The following is a 15836-nucleotide window of genomic DNA, read 5'->3' on the forward strand; positions in this document are numbered from 1 at the left end:
ATCCCCTGGGCAAGCAAGTACTAGCAGTTTGTTGGCTGCTGTCGTGAGAAGTGGTATATTGAGTTCTGATACTCTGGTTGGCAGCTNATTGTGTAACGGCACATGGTATTCCTTAATTTTCAAGTTGTTGGAGGAAGACTGCTTTGGTTATGTCAGGTATGTGGCAAGAAATCTCACACTTAAAAACTTCAGTCGTATCATGTCCATTTCCTATGGTTATTGTTGGTTTCCAATGAAAAACATGGTGACTTTTGATATTCTATTGATTTGCACACTAGACATGCCGTTGTTTATTTGTGATGACCAATTACGAATTTGTTAACTTGATTTCATCATTACACTGTCTTGGTATTATGTCGAGCTGTTAGGATGAGACATGTTTAGGTTTAAGATGCATGACTTATAGTCTGTTAGTTACCTATTAGAATTATTACCACTTTTGGTCTCTCCACTATAGTGATATTTTCACTTTTAGTTCCAGCTCTCAATTCAATTACTTTTGGTCTTTCACATTTCAAATAAATTTTATCAAACTTTACCCTTCATATGAAGACATTTTGGACTGAATTTCTCAATTTGGTTGATTTGAAAAAGTTAAGGGACCAAAAGTAGTCAAATGGATAGTTGAGGGCTAAAAGTGAAAAAATGCAACACTAGTTGAGGGACCAAAAGCGGGAATTAATTCTTCTTTTGAGATTCCAGTTATGACGCGTACATTGCTGTGTGTTTTGCAGGCTTGTTTGCTTGTGTAAATAATAGTGTTTTGGACTTCAAATAGCCTGTTGTGAAAACTGATTTTTACATAGTTCAAGCAGCAGCCAACTTCTTTGTGTAATCTGGAAGTGATTATTTGAATGTTAGCAATCAAATATTTTGTACTTTTGTTTGCAATGGTTTTGTATCAGCTATTGGAATTGAGTGTAGTAGGGGGGGATACATGCTGGAAAACTAAACCACATAGTCATTTAAAATGTAGTCAATTCTGGTTTTAATATCCTTTGCACTCTTGAATTTTTTTAAGGAGGTAAATTGTGCAATGATTGAATCTTGCACTCTGCAGCTTTACTAGAATAAAATGAAGAACTAAGTTGTCACTGTCACCGAGAGTTAAATTTAGAATGTTGTGATTACTAAATTGATATTTAATTAATTTAATTACAATATTTTTTAATTGTATAATCGTATTCGAGACTCAATTCAATTAATTCAAAATAACTTTATAAATTATTCCACACTTGGATGGTTTACAAAGGAGTCCTATGAGGGGTATTTATACCCATTCCACTTTTTCAATGGATGGTGGAAATTGATTTGATCCTACAACTATGAATGATTGCTTATCTAGAATTCTCTAAAATTATCTATACACATAGGAGGACTCCATAAAATTCTAGAATATTCTAAGCATTCTTACATTCTCAAGCATATTCTAAGCATTTCTACATTCTCAAACTAGTATGTACAAGGCTTTAGATTATTCCGCAATTGGAAGCTATGTCAAATAACTTTATAAATTATAACCTTTGGTTTCTCTTCAAAAAAAATTATAACCTTTGGTAGTAACCGGCTCGAATCAAACTTATACGTATATCCGTAGTTGAGTGGTTGAACACTTGAACCAGCGTTCACCATCAATCTCAACACAGTTCTAGTCAAGTAACTCGCAAAGACCAAACACATACTATATCCCAGGTGGATCCAAGAACATCTTAGATTCCAAGGTCTACTTTGGATCCTCGCTACAAGTTTTATCAGGAATATCAGCCAACACTCTCTCGGAATGCCCATTTGGATATTTCTGAGCCTCTAGCATCAGACCCCCAGGAATTCGAATCTATCAATCAAGCCGAGAAACCAGTTGTGTCTGTAATTCCAGGTTATACTAAGCCCTCGGTTACACGTTCGTTGTCAAATGCTTCCAAGCATTCAGGTGCTGAATCCCCTGGGCAAGCAAGTACTAGCAGTTTGTTGGCTGCTGTCGTGAGAAGTGGTATATTGAGTTCTGATACTCTGGTTGGCAGCTTACCTGGATTGAATTCTCAAGATAGTGTTAGTCCTCCCTTACCAAGTTGTTCTTCTCCTGCCCAACCTGTAGATATTTCACCATCGCCATCTCCAAATGTGACAAATTCTTGTTCTAATCCAGTGTTGAGTCTTCTAAGTACCTTGGTAGCAAAGGGATTGATAATTGCATCAAAGACCGTCCCGGACTGTTGTTGAATCTAAAATAGCCCCAACTGTAAGCAAAAATTAGTGTGGTTTGTTCGGAGTCTAAAATAGCTCCTCAAATTCCAATTCGAAGCCCTCCAACTGTAAGCAAAAATTAGTGTGGTTTGTTCGGTGCCAGCCTCAGTAAGCCCTTCTTCATCATGGTCTCTTGACAATTATCTAATTATTTCTCTCGGCAAGCATCTGTTAAACCAATCCTGTTTATCGTTTTCTTTCAGGAAAAGGACACATGATGCTCCAATGTAGAACTCAGGAAACCAAAAATTTCAGGTTTTATCAATTTTTGTTTGTTGACAATTATCTAATTATTTCTCTCGGCAAGCATCTGTTAAACCAATTCTGTTTATCCTTTTCTTTCAGGAAAAGGACACATGATGCTCCAATGTAGAACTCAGGAAACCAAAAATTTCAGGTTTTATCAATTTTTGTTTGTTGGATATATAAACTCAAGTTAGACTTGTCCTAGGTTTTATTGAAAATGCAAGCAACTGAAGCAAGCAATCAGGAAAAAACAAGTATATGCCATTGTGAGCCAGCCATCTTTGCTAATTTGGCTGGCATTTCTATTACATGTTTCTCTCATCTCTCTTGTCAAAGCTAAATTATGCCTCCATTTCAGCAAGTGTTGTTAGTTGCCGAACTAACCGCAATACCCAACTCAAGGAATGACTAAATTGATATTTAATTAATTTAATTACAATATTTTTTAATCATATAATCGTATTCGAGACGCAAGTCAATTAATTCAAAATAACTTTATAAATTATTCGATACTTGGATCCCTTACTTGGATGGTTTATAAATGAACTCTATGAGGGGTATTTATACCATTCTACCTCCTCAATGGATGTTGGAAATCGATTTGATCCTACGACTATGGTTGCTTATCTATAATCCTCTAAAATTATCTATACATGTAGGAGGACTCCATAGAGTTCTAGAATATTTTAAACATTTCTACATTCTCAAGCTAGTATGTACAAGGCTCTAAATTATTTCGCAACCTCTGGGAAGCTATGTTAAGTAACTTTATAAATTATAACCTTTGCTAGTAACTGGCTCAAATCAAACTTATACGTACAGCCGTAGTTGAGCGGTTGAACACTTGAACCCCCACGCCACACTATAAGCCGCCCTCTGCCACGCGCGCTCTATATATAAACACGTTACGCGCCCTGGCTGCGAGGCTGCACTGATTCTATTTCCGATCAATCAGAAACCCAAGCTTCGATCCAAGTCGCGCTACCAGTTGACCTCCATGGTTTCACCCGCCAAAAGTCAATTCGGCTCTCTTAGCTCTTAACTTTTCGTTGTATTGCATCTCTTCAGCTTCGAATTTGATCTCTCGCTTTACTTTTTATATAAAGATTTAGTTTAATTTCTTAAATTTGATGTAGTTCTCGTTCAAATGCCAATGTATTCCTCTTTCTCTCTGTCTTTAGATTTTAAACGGAAGATTTTGTAGTAATTGTTGTAACGTAGTGTGAACTAGGGTTAGGGCTTTCTAGAGAAGTTGATGGAGATGAAGGGTTCTCGTAGACCGTTTGACGGGCCAAGAGTTGAGCCGGGGCTGAAGAAAGCCAGGTTAGCTGAAGATGCTGCTCCCGATGGACGGGGTTTTATTCAGCAACGGCCGGTCGGTTCTGGCTTGGTCAGCTCAAGGTTTCAGCATAGTGACAGAGGTGACGCTGAGAGTAGTGATTCAGTTCGTGGGCCATTTTCGCAACAGCAGCATCACGAGCTGGTCCGTCAGTATAAGGCGGCGTTGGCTGAGCTGACGTTTAACTCCAAGCCAATAATTACCAACTTAACTATCATTGCCGGCGAAAATTCGCATGCTGCCAGAGGGATTGCGGCCACTATCTGCACCCACATTCTTGAGGTGATATTTTGGATTTTAATGCATTTTTCATTTCCCAATCTCTTGCTATATTTCTTTATTTGTATGGAATGGAAAGGAGATTCTTTTACCAAGAGTAGTTGTCTTCTATTTCTGAATTATTAGAATGGATTAGATGAGCTTGGTGTAATTTCAAGTTCCTACTATTAAAAAGTTAAGATGATTGTTTCCAACGTAAAGAAATTTTTGTGTTCTTTTTTGATTACCGATGGTACTTGTGATGGCATGTTGTCTTGTTCAGCAAAGTTGCATCTTTTCGATTTAAGTTAACCCAAAAGCAATGGTTCTTTAAAAAAAAAATCCACAATGAGGTTGCTGTTTCTCCACAAAGAATGATACATTCAATTTCCATTCTTCCTTGGAATCTACTCTATCATTTTCTGCAATGTAATACACATAAGCACATTGGTCCTCCGCGTTGCTAGCTAGTAGCTACTGTTGCTTTATTTTAATGTAAGCTGTTGGGACAGAGAAAGGGTGGATTTGGTATTGTTTGAATGTAAACTGATCTTTAAAGAAAGTTGCTTGGATAAATGAATTGGGTTCGAACCTGATTTCTGCATAATTCAGACGGTCCCTCATATTTACAGAATCAGCAGCAAATCATCAATCACTCGTGAAAATTGTCTTCTACTCCTGGTTGCGCTGAATGGACAAAGAAGATTTATTTATCTTTGGTTGTTCCATAAGGCTGAGTTGAGTTTGGCAGTTTGCTTACTCAAGGAACTGTCAACTATTCTAGATTGTTAGCACAGGAAAAAGGTTGGGGCTTTACATTTTCTTGTCAAAGAAAGCAAATGAAATGCATGTATTTGCTTTCCTTCTGTATTTCTATTGAGAGTTGAGACTGTATTTAATTCTAGTTTTGTAATTAAAGTGAGTAGTATGTTTCTATTGTTTAATCCATCTCTTTACCTTCTAAGGTGGTATTATCATTTCCTTGCCAGTTTAGTAGTTGGTGTGTTTTCCTAGTGGTGTTGGTACTTTCAAATTTCAGCCTTTCAGGATAATTACTTCACTTGTGTTATGTTACTCTGTATTAAATAACAATTTTCAATTAGATCCATCATCCACTCCTCTTCCATGATGCAAAATTTCCATTATTTATTTGTAATTTCTACTAACGAGTTGCATCCCAATTAGTTCTTAATTGAAGGGAGTTTGTATTTGGTTGAATAGCCAAGTATATCAACCCATTTCATTTCATGTGGACATGTGGTTGTGATCTTGATGTTTAGTCTATTGCTAGCATTACATGTCTATGTTTTTCTGCAGGTGATTGGTTTTTTGCTTTGACTTTTTCTTTTGTTTTTTACCAGATCTCTCTCTCTCTTTCATGTTTGGTTTTGCTTTAGTTCTTGTCTGATCTGTCCATTGGGCCTTCTCTTTATTAGTTGATGCTGTAATCATTTGACAACTTTCATTAATCTAGCTGCGGGGAATATTTGGCAGGTTTCTAGTGAGCAAAAGCTGCCATCTCTCTATCTTTTGGATAGTATTGTGAAGAATATTGGAAGGGATTACATTAAACAATTTGCAGCCAGACTTCCTGAGGTTAGATTTTAGTTTGCATTCAAATGATTACTACCCAGCTTTCATTCTCCCGCTTTTCTTATGTAATCTTCTTCCATCAAGAAACACTTTGATAGGCATTTTGAACTTTACCAAGTCAAGTTTAATCTTTAAGAGAGGAAGATAACATTTGAGGATTATTGCTTTTCCCACTTTTACTTAAGCATAACCACAAACTAGTAGTATTTTGTGAAATTTCTGTCATTTGTTATTTTCACATACATCTAGATTGACATGAGTAACTGTTTTAGGTTTTCTGCAAGGCATATAGACAGGTTGACCCATCAATACATCATGGCATGCGGCATCTTTTTGGCACTTGGAAAGGGGTTTTCCCTCCACAAACGCTTCAACTAATAGAGAAAGATCTTGGGTTTACTCCTGGGGTCAATGTTTCAACTTCTAGAACTGAATCACAGTCTTCACGCCCTGCACATAGCATTCATGTAAATCCCAAGTATTTGGAGGCAAGGCAGCGAATGCAGCAGTCAACTAGGGTAAGAAGCTCAATTTTGAGAGTTCATGTATTCTGCTTCCAAATATATATTTAACTCTATATGGACCTGATTTTCGCCGCTATTTTATTTTGTTCTTAGCTATTCTTTATTTTAGGCACATTTCATAATTTTGTTCTGATGCTTATATGCCTGCTGATTCTATCCATAATCTAATCTTGATCACAAGTACTGGGTTCAGTAAATTAACTGTTGATTAAAAATGAAATGTTAAAACATGCCAATTATTGCTTAAAACAGTAAAATGGTATGAAAGGTGATTGATTGCAGCGGTGTATATGTATCTTTTACTGGAGGTGACTATAGTTACTGTTTGAGTAGAACTTCCTACTTAAGATCTGCCTCTTCTTAGGGTTCTCTTTAGCTCTTCCACTGCTTTCTGATACAAGTCATACAACTATCAAGCTTTTGCTTACTATTTTTGTTTTCTTGTCTCTTCTTTCAAAATTTTACATTATTCTTCGTTTGTATTGCGTATTGTGATAAAAGAATAAAGGAACTGTGGGTGAGATCAGTGAAACTCTCATAATCTCAGGTGAGGGTGTTGAAAGCCTGAACAGAACAGCTAGTGTTAGTTTCATTCCTAGAAGATCATGGGTGGATCCTTCTATTAAGATCATTTTAGTGTGTTTTGTAGAAAATTTATATGGTGCAACTGAATCCATGTATAGCTTATTTATCAGCAACATACTATTTTTTTTTGAAAATCAGCAACATACTATTAAATTGTGGACTTACAGGGGGAGTTGAATGAGCCTGTTGCTGAATATGGACCTACAGTATCAAAGCATCCTGACATGGGTGTGGGAAGAATGAGTGGACAGGTCAAGGAACAAGTACTTGACAAACGTTGGCATGATTTTTCCAGTAAAAGCAGTGGCTATGATCTCAAACATGGATTTCAAAATTACCCCTCCCACAAATCTGCAAGTCATGATGCATTAAATAAGAGCTGGAAGAATTCTGAGGAAGAAGAGTATATGTGGGATGATATCACTTCAAGAGCACCCCATGCAACTAAAAGCTTGGTGAAAGATCATTGGACACTAGATGATCCTGAAAGAATGGTAAGTTTGTCAATAGTAAATCTATGGAACTTTTGTTCTGACGCTCTGTATTTGGTAATTGTATCCTCATGTTCACTTTCAGGATTTAGAATGTCAGCTTCAGAGATCACAAATCATGAAGGAAATTGGATTAAGCTTTGATAGTGATACTTCGACTGATTCTCTTTCCACAGAAAACAAAAGGCAAGCATCTTTTGGACATCAAGTATCATCATCGTGGTCAAGAGAACCACATTCTTTTGATGGAGCAAGACATCCAGACTCTGCTAGAAATATTTCAAGTCATTCTGAAGGCTATCACAACTCCTTCAGTGGGTTATCAACTGCTGCAAATTCCATTGGAAGGACATCTTTCCAGCCACGAACTGGGACAGTTCCTATAGGATCATCAAACAACGGGCTCTCCTTGAATGTGGCTCCTGAATATGCAGGCCTTATAGCAAAACAAAGAGAGCCTCGTCGAACTGCATCTCCCTCTTCACACTCAACAATGCACCAGCGTTCACCATCACCATCAATCTCAACACACAGTTCTAGTCAAATAACTCGCAAAGTAGGTGATCGAGACCAAACACATACTATATCCCAGGTGGATCCAAGAACATCTCAGATTCCAAGGTCTACTTTGGATCCTCGCAACAAGTTTTATCAGGAATATCAGCCAACACTCTCTCGGAATGCCCATTTGGATATTTCTCAAAGAACATCTTTGGTGGGATCTTCTCTTCAAGGGAGGAATAATGTTTCATTACCTGAGCCTCTAGCATCAGAACCCCAGGAATTTGAATCTATCCATCAAGCTGAGAAACCAGTTGTGTCTGTAATTCCAGGTTATACTAAGCCCTCGGTTACACAGAGTTCGTTGTCAAATGCTTCCAAGCATTCAGGTGCTGAATCCCCTGGGCAAGCAAGTACTAGCAGTTTGTTGGCTGCTGTCATGAGAAGTGGTATATTGAGTTCTGATACTCTGGTTGGCAGCTTACCTGGATTGAATTCTCAAGATAGTGTTAGTCCTCCCTTACCAAGTTGTTCTTCTCCTGCCCAACCTGTAGATATTCCACCATCGCCATCTCCAAATGTGACAAATTCTGGTTCTAATCCAGTGTCTTCTGGTTCTAATCCAGTGTCGAGTCTTCTAAGTACCTTGGTAGCAAAGGGATTGATAACTGCATCAAAGACACAGTCCCCGACTGCTGTTGAGTCTAAAATAGCTCCTCAAATTTCAATTCGAAGCCCTCCAACTGTAAGCAAAAATTCAGGTGTGGTTTCTTCGGTGCCAGCCTCAGTAAGCCCTTCTTCATCTAAAGCTGAAGAGCTTTCTAAACCTGCTACTAAAACTTCTGACGTTCCTGCCAAATCTGCTACAAGCGAGATAAAAAATCTCATTGGTCTTGTGTTTAAGCCGGACGTTATACGGCAGCCACATCCTATTGTTATAAGTGAACTTTTGGATGATATTCCACATCAGTGCAGCATGTGTGGTCTTAGACTAAAGTTCAAGGAACAACTCGATAGGCATTTAGATTGGCATGCATCTAGAAATCCAGATATGAAGCTGTTGAATAAGGCTCCAAGGAAGTGGTATTCAAGTTCAGCAGAATGGGTTGCAGGAAATGACAGCTTCAATAAAGGGTCTTGCAAAAAAATGGAAAGCAGTGAACCAATGGTTCCGGCAGATGAAAGACAGTGTATATGCATCTTGTGCGGTGAGGTTTTTGAAGATATTTTCAGTGAAGACAGCAATAGATGGATGTTCAAAGGAGCTGTTTACATGAGTACTCAATCTTCGGGTGAAAATTGTGGAAGTATAAACAAAGAAGGAATTGCTCTGGGCCCTATAGTCCACAAAAACTGTATATCTGAAACTTCTCTTCATGATTTGGGCCTTGTTCAGGATGTTAAACAGGTGAGTTGTTTACTTTATGGACTTGCAAAATTAACAATGTTTTATGGAAATCACGGTCTCTTGACAATTATCTAATTATTTTTCTCGGCAAGCATCTGCTAAACCAATTCTGTTTATTGTTCTCTTTCAGGAAAAGGACACATGATGCTCCAATGTAGAATTCAGGAAACAGAAATTTCAGGTTTTGTTTAATATATTCAGGTTTTATCCATTTTTGTTTGTTGGATATATAAACGCAAGTTAGACTTGTCCTAGGTTTTATTGTAAATGCAAGCAAGCGGAAAAAAAACAAAAACAAAAACAAGTATATGCCATTGTGAGCCAGTCACCTTTGCTAATTTGGCTGACATTTCTGTTACATGTTTCTCTCATCTCTTTTGTCAAAGCTAAATTATGCCTCCATTTCAGCAAGTGTTGTTAGTTGCCGAACGAACCGCAATACCCAACTCAAGGAATGGATAATGAGCTTGCAAGAACCTTACCCTTCCCAGAGAGAGAACTTTCTACCATTGCCATTTCTGCAATATAATGTGTTTAAAGTTTTTGTCACTTTCTACCAAAGACAAAAATGTTTTCATTTCATTAGTTTCTGATGTTAAGCTTAACCGTTCTGATCTGTGGATGGCACATGCAAGAGATACGATGAATGTTGTATTTGTAAAGGAAAGAGAAGAGATAACCTCTTTGCTTCAGCCAATAGGTCAACTAAATCAATTTGCTGTCTTTAAACTCTTCCAATTGGAATGGCTTCTTTCTTTAATACCTTATTAGTGGCAATGAAACTTAAAAAAATGAGTGCACACAGCTTCCATACCACTTGTGGATTCAATAATGCATCCAGCAGTTTTGAATGGCCCTGTTTACGTACCCTTTTTGATAAGTATTAGATTGTGGGAGATAACATCTATAAAACCTATAATTGATTAATTGTAAATTGTATACAAGCGACAACTGCAGGATGATTTCAAAACATCGTTTTGAGTGAATAAATCCTATAAAAAGAAAACAACGCATAGTGTATATTTGGCCAATTAGGTTGTCTAGGCGTGATTTTTGCAACATTGTTTGAAACACGTTTTAATTAAATATATTTAAATGTATTTTTTAACCCAACAGTTTAAGACAGTTGATAAGTGTAATGCAATTATAAGGAGGGTGCATGGTCATGCTTTCTGTACGCTTCGGGTTGAATTTGTATTAGTCAAGTAATAGTTATTTTTTTTAAACCTTTACTAGAAACAAATTAAAGAGTTTTTATGTATCATAATTAGGACAATTTTATGGCGGATCGGATAAAAAAACAGATTGGTGTTGTTTGAATGGTTTGTGCATAATGGAGTTAGGGGAGAGGGAAGTGCAATGGTGCCTAACCAGACCGTAGTTAGGATTAAGATATGTTGGAGTGGGATAGGATGACAATAATGGAAGGTTGTCCGATTAACATCATTTCAGCAAGGAATGGGGCTAAAGCAGCCAAATCACCATTATTTGTTGGAATCCACATAAGTCAACTGTGGGTCTGTCCGTCCTCCAAAAGGGAATTTGACATTGACCCTTCTTTTACTCCTTTGGCTTTGGATTCCTCCCCTCTCCACCCAATTTTTTTTTTTTTTTTAAGAAAAAATTATTATACAATGCCCGGAAAGAATTGCTTGGTAAGCGGTTACACTATGATTCTTATATAAAAAAACAAGTTTAATTTTTACCAACTCTTTCATGATAAAGCCTGTCAGCATAGAGTCCGAGATCTTGGGCACGCTCTTAAATAGTGGGTACCGACTTTCCTCATCACAAAACGAAAGAAAGAAGAAAATGATATATATAGTAAAATTTAACTTCCATTATAAAGATCAGAGCTTCATATATTTCTAATATGATTACACTTTGGACATATATTTTTAACATAAAATTTTCTCTTATCACCGAATCATAACCTTCTGATCTTACAATTCACAAGAAGTTCAAGAACTTTAGATCTTACTATATATACTTTTGATATTGTTATAATCTTTTATGTATATATATGTATAAAGTAGTCCTAAATAATTCATCAGGGTTTAGGCTTGTTCTTCTGGGTGTAGATATAGTCCAAGTGAGCTTCTGCAACCATCCTTCTGTTGAAACAAGCTTCATCGTTTTCCTTGCATTCTTCCAAACCCATCAACTGCAACCAATCAATATATTATATATATTTATATATTAATTAGATCCATATATACTACACAACCACACATGCATGTAATAATAATAATAATAATATATTAAAATATTCTTACAGTTGCCATGTCGTCTTCTTCTTGTTGTGGGTTCAAGGTTGGAGTTGCATGACCCATCTCACCTGCTACCTCTGTCATCTTCTCATCTGCATATACACACAAACATACAGTGTATATATGAGTATTATTATTAGTACAACTCATATATGATTGTATCTGGTACAAAAGATGTTAGATAGTACTGATACCGATTGATATTAATTAATATAAATATAGCATATATGATTGTATTCGATACGATGTCGATTGACACGGGAATCAATTAGAAAGGGGAAAGATCGAGGGATGAATTGATGAGTTACATATATACCTTGATATGGAGGCAGGCGACGAGCAGATGTTGAGTGCTGAGATGAAATGAGCAGAAAAGCTAATAGAGAGCACAGGCAAATTAGAGAAATTTTCTTCATTTCTTTCTTCTTTCTTTTCTTAGCTTGCAGAGAGAGATGGAGAGAGAGGGGTATATGAAGGTTTACTGATCTGAGCAAGGAAAGGAGTATTAGTTGGAGTTGTATAAATAGCCTGAATTTGTAGAAAATGTACCTAGTGACATGTGCACTTACAAAATTATTATGTCAAAACAACGCACTATTCTACACAACACTCGAATATATATATAACCCGTGCATACTTTCAAATAGTGGTGTTCGTCACAAACAAAAAAATTAAAAATCATGGTCTAAAAGAATTACGGAGTATTATTTATGTAGTTAGTGTCGAACATATAATAATATATAAACATAAATGTGTAATTCAACTATCAACTTAGACTTTTTGAGATGAAACACATGCTTATCAGAGTCAATTTCATGCCAAAAGTCATGAGTTCGAAGGGCCCGCACACTTAAGTCTATCAACTTAGACTTTTAGTTGAGATGAAACACATACTTCAATTGTTAGATCAATATTTGACTATATTAGTTTTAACAATTTTTTTCTTTATGTATAAATTATTTCTATTATTTTAGTGTTATTTTCAATTCGCTCATGCCCTAGAGACCAGTAGAGGATAAGGTAAATTGTAAGATACGACTCAATTGATTTGTAAGGCAGCCTTACGTACTTATACATTAATATCATAACAAAGTCAAATCTATATTTATTTATTTATTTTTTTAAAAATTTTGGTAGGATTTGAAGCGAGCTCTGTTGTCATTGATGATAATGGTCCAGTGAACATGCAGGCCTGCATAGGAAGACACATAAAAGATACGTTGTCCTTTTCTGGGTGGTCCACGTTCACGACTACATCCATGCATGCATACACGAGATTAGGTTTAATTTTCAATGAAAACAAAAACAAACGTTGTTTCAAGGTTGTCCTGTCAATAAATAACACCACAATTTTAAGTCAAATTTAGAAGTTTGATTATAGTCTACAAGATGTAGGATTACTTAGATACGTAACGTTACTTTGGAACTTCTATCTTGATCTTGATTGCTACCCAACAAGTCATTAACAAGTAACAACAGTCCACATGGAGAATTTCTATAAATTATCAATTTGTTCGATCAAGATGGCCAAGTAGTTCATATTAAGCTAAGCGATACGATCGATCATAAGTTCAATCTCTAATATAATGTTTTAATTATTTACAAAACAAATATTTTAATATCTTTTGTCATCGGTCTTAAAAACAGTACATTAAAACCATTCCTTTTATCTGTTAGTGGTATATATATATAATTACATATTTTTATCTTGTATCAAATTTTTTAACACGTGATTAGGTGATCAAATCTCGAGACATGATCTAATCTGACTTATCTTGTGTACTTTGGTATTTTGAGTGACGAGAAAAATCTACAACTACCATCCGAAGGTGTAAGTAACCCTTTCCTATATATAATGCATGAACCACACATAAAAGATAAATTATACTAAAAAGATTTTGTACAATAAAATTGATAAAAAAAATATTAACAAAAATTAGACTCATAACATAATACAAGAGTTATCCTCTACCCACTTTTCATACTCCTAATAAATTTGGTCCGCATATTTTGTTTTAAAAAATACAGAGTAAATTTTTTATTTTAGTTTATTTTTATTGCTGTAAGAGTCAACTAGTCAGAGGTTTAGACCTGCATGCGGCTATGGCAGACAGCTGTTTTCAACACTATGGGTCCAATGAAAACCATATTATACAATTAATATTATATATAATTATTTCTTCCAAGATGCATCCTTATTCCTTAATGGTAATTTGCTCCTTTGCTTTAAAGATGCCATCTCTTATTAAAACTCTATATCATATATGTTCTATTGGTTATAAATCACTGTCCAAAACCTTTTTTTATTTGTAAAAAAACTTATCAATTAAGTTTTATGAATCGTTTATCTAATGACCAAATAAGAATAGTATATTAAGTCTTTTTGTAGTGTTTACGTTTCATTAAATTAAAATGCTTTACTTAGTACGTTTAAAAGAACCACATTGTTTCTATCATTTTATTTACCAAAAGTCATTGCATTTAATTATCTGCATCACTATATATAAGAAAATGCAATCAAATACCTTGTGCTTTGATGACATCAGATCAGTGTTGCTTTCCATACGGATAACCTAGAGATAATTTCAGTTTTGATCCTATGACTATTGGAGTACAATGTTGTTAATTCCACTCTACAACTTGCCCTTATGAGTTATGATTAAACAAAATAAAGTGAATTAAAAGTTTTCAGTGAGATTTGACAAAAAGTTTGACCAGACTGATGAAAATTGATAAAAACACCCCAATAGTCATAGGACCAAACTAAAATTTTCTCGGATAACCTAATTAAAGAATAGTTTATTTTGGGATGTGAATATAATGCCATTTTTGAGTGCATACTACTTTTTCTTTCTCTATTCTCTATTGTTGAATTATTCATGAAGGTAGTCAATTTTAATAACACTAGCTAGCTAGATGGAATTGTTTCATTCTCAAAATAACATCATGCATGTGAATATGGGGATACACTAGTGCCCAATATGCCTACAATAATAATAGAGTGGACCATAGTGGTTGACCACATGCATGTCAAGTGGATATATATTGTGAAACTCTTGTGACATTCAATTCTCTAAGGTGGGAAAAGAACAAACTTGTGCAAAAGATAAGTTCACACCTAGTCTATTTTTGTAGGTAATTTTATACAATATTATAACCAAATTTGTTTGTTTGGGTTGTCTCATTCTTTAATATGGGATTTTTAATTTTTTTCTTTAGAGGTTGATTGCGTGGTTTGCTCAGTCTATTTCAAAGGCTAGCTACTTCAAGGCTCAAAGACCTTTGTTGAATTCGCTTGAAGGTTGTAGGCTTGCCTTGGACTGTTATTGGAAAATTAAGTTAATGCATATCTATAGAGAATAGAAGAGAGCGGTGAATTTTCTTGCCAGAATGTCGCTCTAATATGAATATATATGATTTACATGTGTAACTCCTCATCTTTAGAAGATTATATTAGAAGATAAAATTAGTATTCTTAAATTGAGAAGAGTGGTTGTTCGGTGTAGCTATTCTCTCTCTCTCTTTTTAAAATGCTTTTCAAAACTATTAAAAAACATGGGAACTATTGAAATATAATGCAGCAATTAGTAAATTTTGCAATATAATAAATAAATAAAAATGGTCGGCTTGACTAAAGTTTTAAAAAGTGATAAAATGAAAGAGATGGAATCTGCAAATTGCATGCAGAATTAAATTTTCAAACCATACACTTTTTCGACAATTTTTTTTTAAAATATTAATCAAATATACTTAAAATATTTTAATAACAGATAGTTTACACATGCGAATCAATGACAACTTTTTGTCAACTATTAAAAATATATCATATTATTAGCATATAATGTAAATCAAATGCTCATCACTATATCAAAAATAATAAATTAATAATAGTGAAAGAGTAATTTTATTTCCTTAAATTCTTTATAGCTGCGTTGCAATCAACACTAAATTTAAATCAAAGCCCCGTCCAACAAATTGAATACCAAATTGAATCATGTGCTCCATCCAACTAAAAGTCTAAGCTGATAGTTGGACTGCACATTTATGTTTATATTATATTTATGCTCACAGATAGAACATGATATTTGTACATGAAGGTCACAAATTCGATTCTTGTCAACACCCTTCTAGTTAAGTCCATTGTAGATGATTTTCGTAGTGCGATCTATTTTTACAAGCATGATTTATTCTAAGCACACTTTTGGATATTGAATACGAATTTTTATCGTTGCTCAAAAATAAAACAACGCATATATTTTTAAAATTTAAATTATTCATAATTTAAACAGCTCACAATTAAGTATAAATAATATAAAAATATGGGATTTATGGAGTGGCCGAGTAGCTGGCGTTTGGAAACGTTTGCAGATGTCAAAA

The 15836-nt window shown here is 35.1% G+C and overlaps 2 protein-coding genes and 2 long non-coding RNA genes across 6 annotated transcripts; 3 read left to right on the plus strand and 1 right to left on the minus strand.

Annotated features, from left to right (window-relative positions):
- Window positions 1-96: 96 nt before the first annotated feature.
- LOC116006443 lies at window positions 97-1098 on the plus strand. Its single transcript, XR_004095139.1, has 2 exons — window positions 97-156; window positions 735-1098. It is a non-coding gene; the product is annotated as an uncharacterized LOC116006443 (long non-coding RNA).
- A 312-nt stretch (window positions 1099-1410) lies between these two features.
- LOC116006444 lies at window positions 1411-2795 on the plus strand. The gene is made up of 3 exons (XR_004095140.1): window positions 1411-2352; window positions 2448-2499; window positions 2590-2795. It is a non-coding gene; the product is annotated as an uncharacterized LOC116006444 (long non-coding RNA).
- A 589-nt stretch (window positions 2796-3384) lies between these two features.
- LOC116006441 (polyadenylation and cleavage factor homolog 4-like) lies at window positions 3385-9927 on the plus strand. Of its 3 annotated transcripts, none has more exons than XM_031246806.1 (7): window positions 3385-4111; window positions 5582-5683; window positions 5953-6198; window positions 6957-7283; window positions 7366-9189; window positions 9320-9370; window positions 9576-9927. In XM_031246806.1, exons 1-6 carry the CDS (start codon window positions 3746-3748, stop codon window positions 9332-9334), a joined length of 2880 nt encoding a protein of 959 aa, XP_031102666.1. In that variant the 5' UTR covers window positions 3385-3745; the 3' UTR covers window positions 9335-9370; window positions 9576-9927. The 3 variants fall into 3 exon arrangements, with proteins under 3 accessions (XP_031102666.1, XP_031102665.1, XP_031102664.1); XM_031246805.1 differs by having other exon boundaries at window positions 9598-9927; XM_031246804.1 differs by having other exon boundaries at window positions 9320-9924.
- Window positions 9928-11007: 1080 nt separating this feature from the next.
- Window positions 11008-11966, minus strand: LOC116007213 (putative phytosulfokines 6). The gene is made up of 3 exons (XM_031247823.1): window positions 11776-11966; window positions 11466-11551; window positions 11008-11353 (listed from the first exon to the last, which is right to left on the minus strand). Exons 1-3 carry the CDS (start codon window positions 11873-11875, stop codon window positions 11240-11242), a joined length of 300 nt encoding a protein of 99 aa, XP_031103683.1. The 5' UTR covers window positions 11876-11966; the 3' UTR covers window positions 11008-11239.
- Between the last annotated feature and the right edge of the window lie 3870 nt (window positions 11967-15836).

Source organism: Ipomoea triloba, chromosome 15, assembly GCF_003576645.1.
Source record: "Ipomoea triloba cultivar NCNSP0323 chromosome 15, ASM357664v1".
Lineage (NCBI taxonomy): Eukaryota > Viridiplantae > Streptophyta > Magnoliopsida > Solanales > Convolvulaceae > Ipomoea > Ipomoea triloba.

Excerpts from the sequence above, each read along its gene's own strand:
- LOC116006441 (XM_031246806.1), top strand. The coding sequence starts at position 3,746 with ATGGAGATGAAGGGTTCTCGTAGACCGTTTGACGGGCCAAGAGTTGAG. Across the intron at positions 5,684-5,952 it reads TTGCAGCCAGACTTCCTGAG|GTTTTCTGCAAGGCATATAG; the intron begins GTTAGATTTTAG and ends TAACTGTTTTAG. Across the intron at positions 6,199-6,956 it reads GAATGCAGCAGTCAACTAGG|GGGGAGTTGAATGAGCCTGT; the intron begins GTAAGAAGCTCA and ends GTGGACTTACAG.
- LOC116007213 (XM_031247823.1), bottom strand. The coding sequence starts at position 11,875 with ATGAAGAAAATTTCTCTAATTTGCCTGTGCTCTCTATTAGCTTTTCTG. Across the intron at positions 11,552-11,775 it reads TCGCCTGCCTCCATATCAAG|ATGAGAAGATGACAGAGGTA; the intron begins GTATATATGTAA and ends GTGTATATGCAG. Across the intron at positions 11,354-11,465 it reads AAGAAGACGACATGGCAACT|TTGATGGGTTTGGAAGAATG; the intron begins GTAAGAATATTT and ends GATTGGTTGCAG.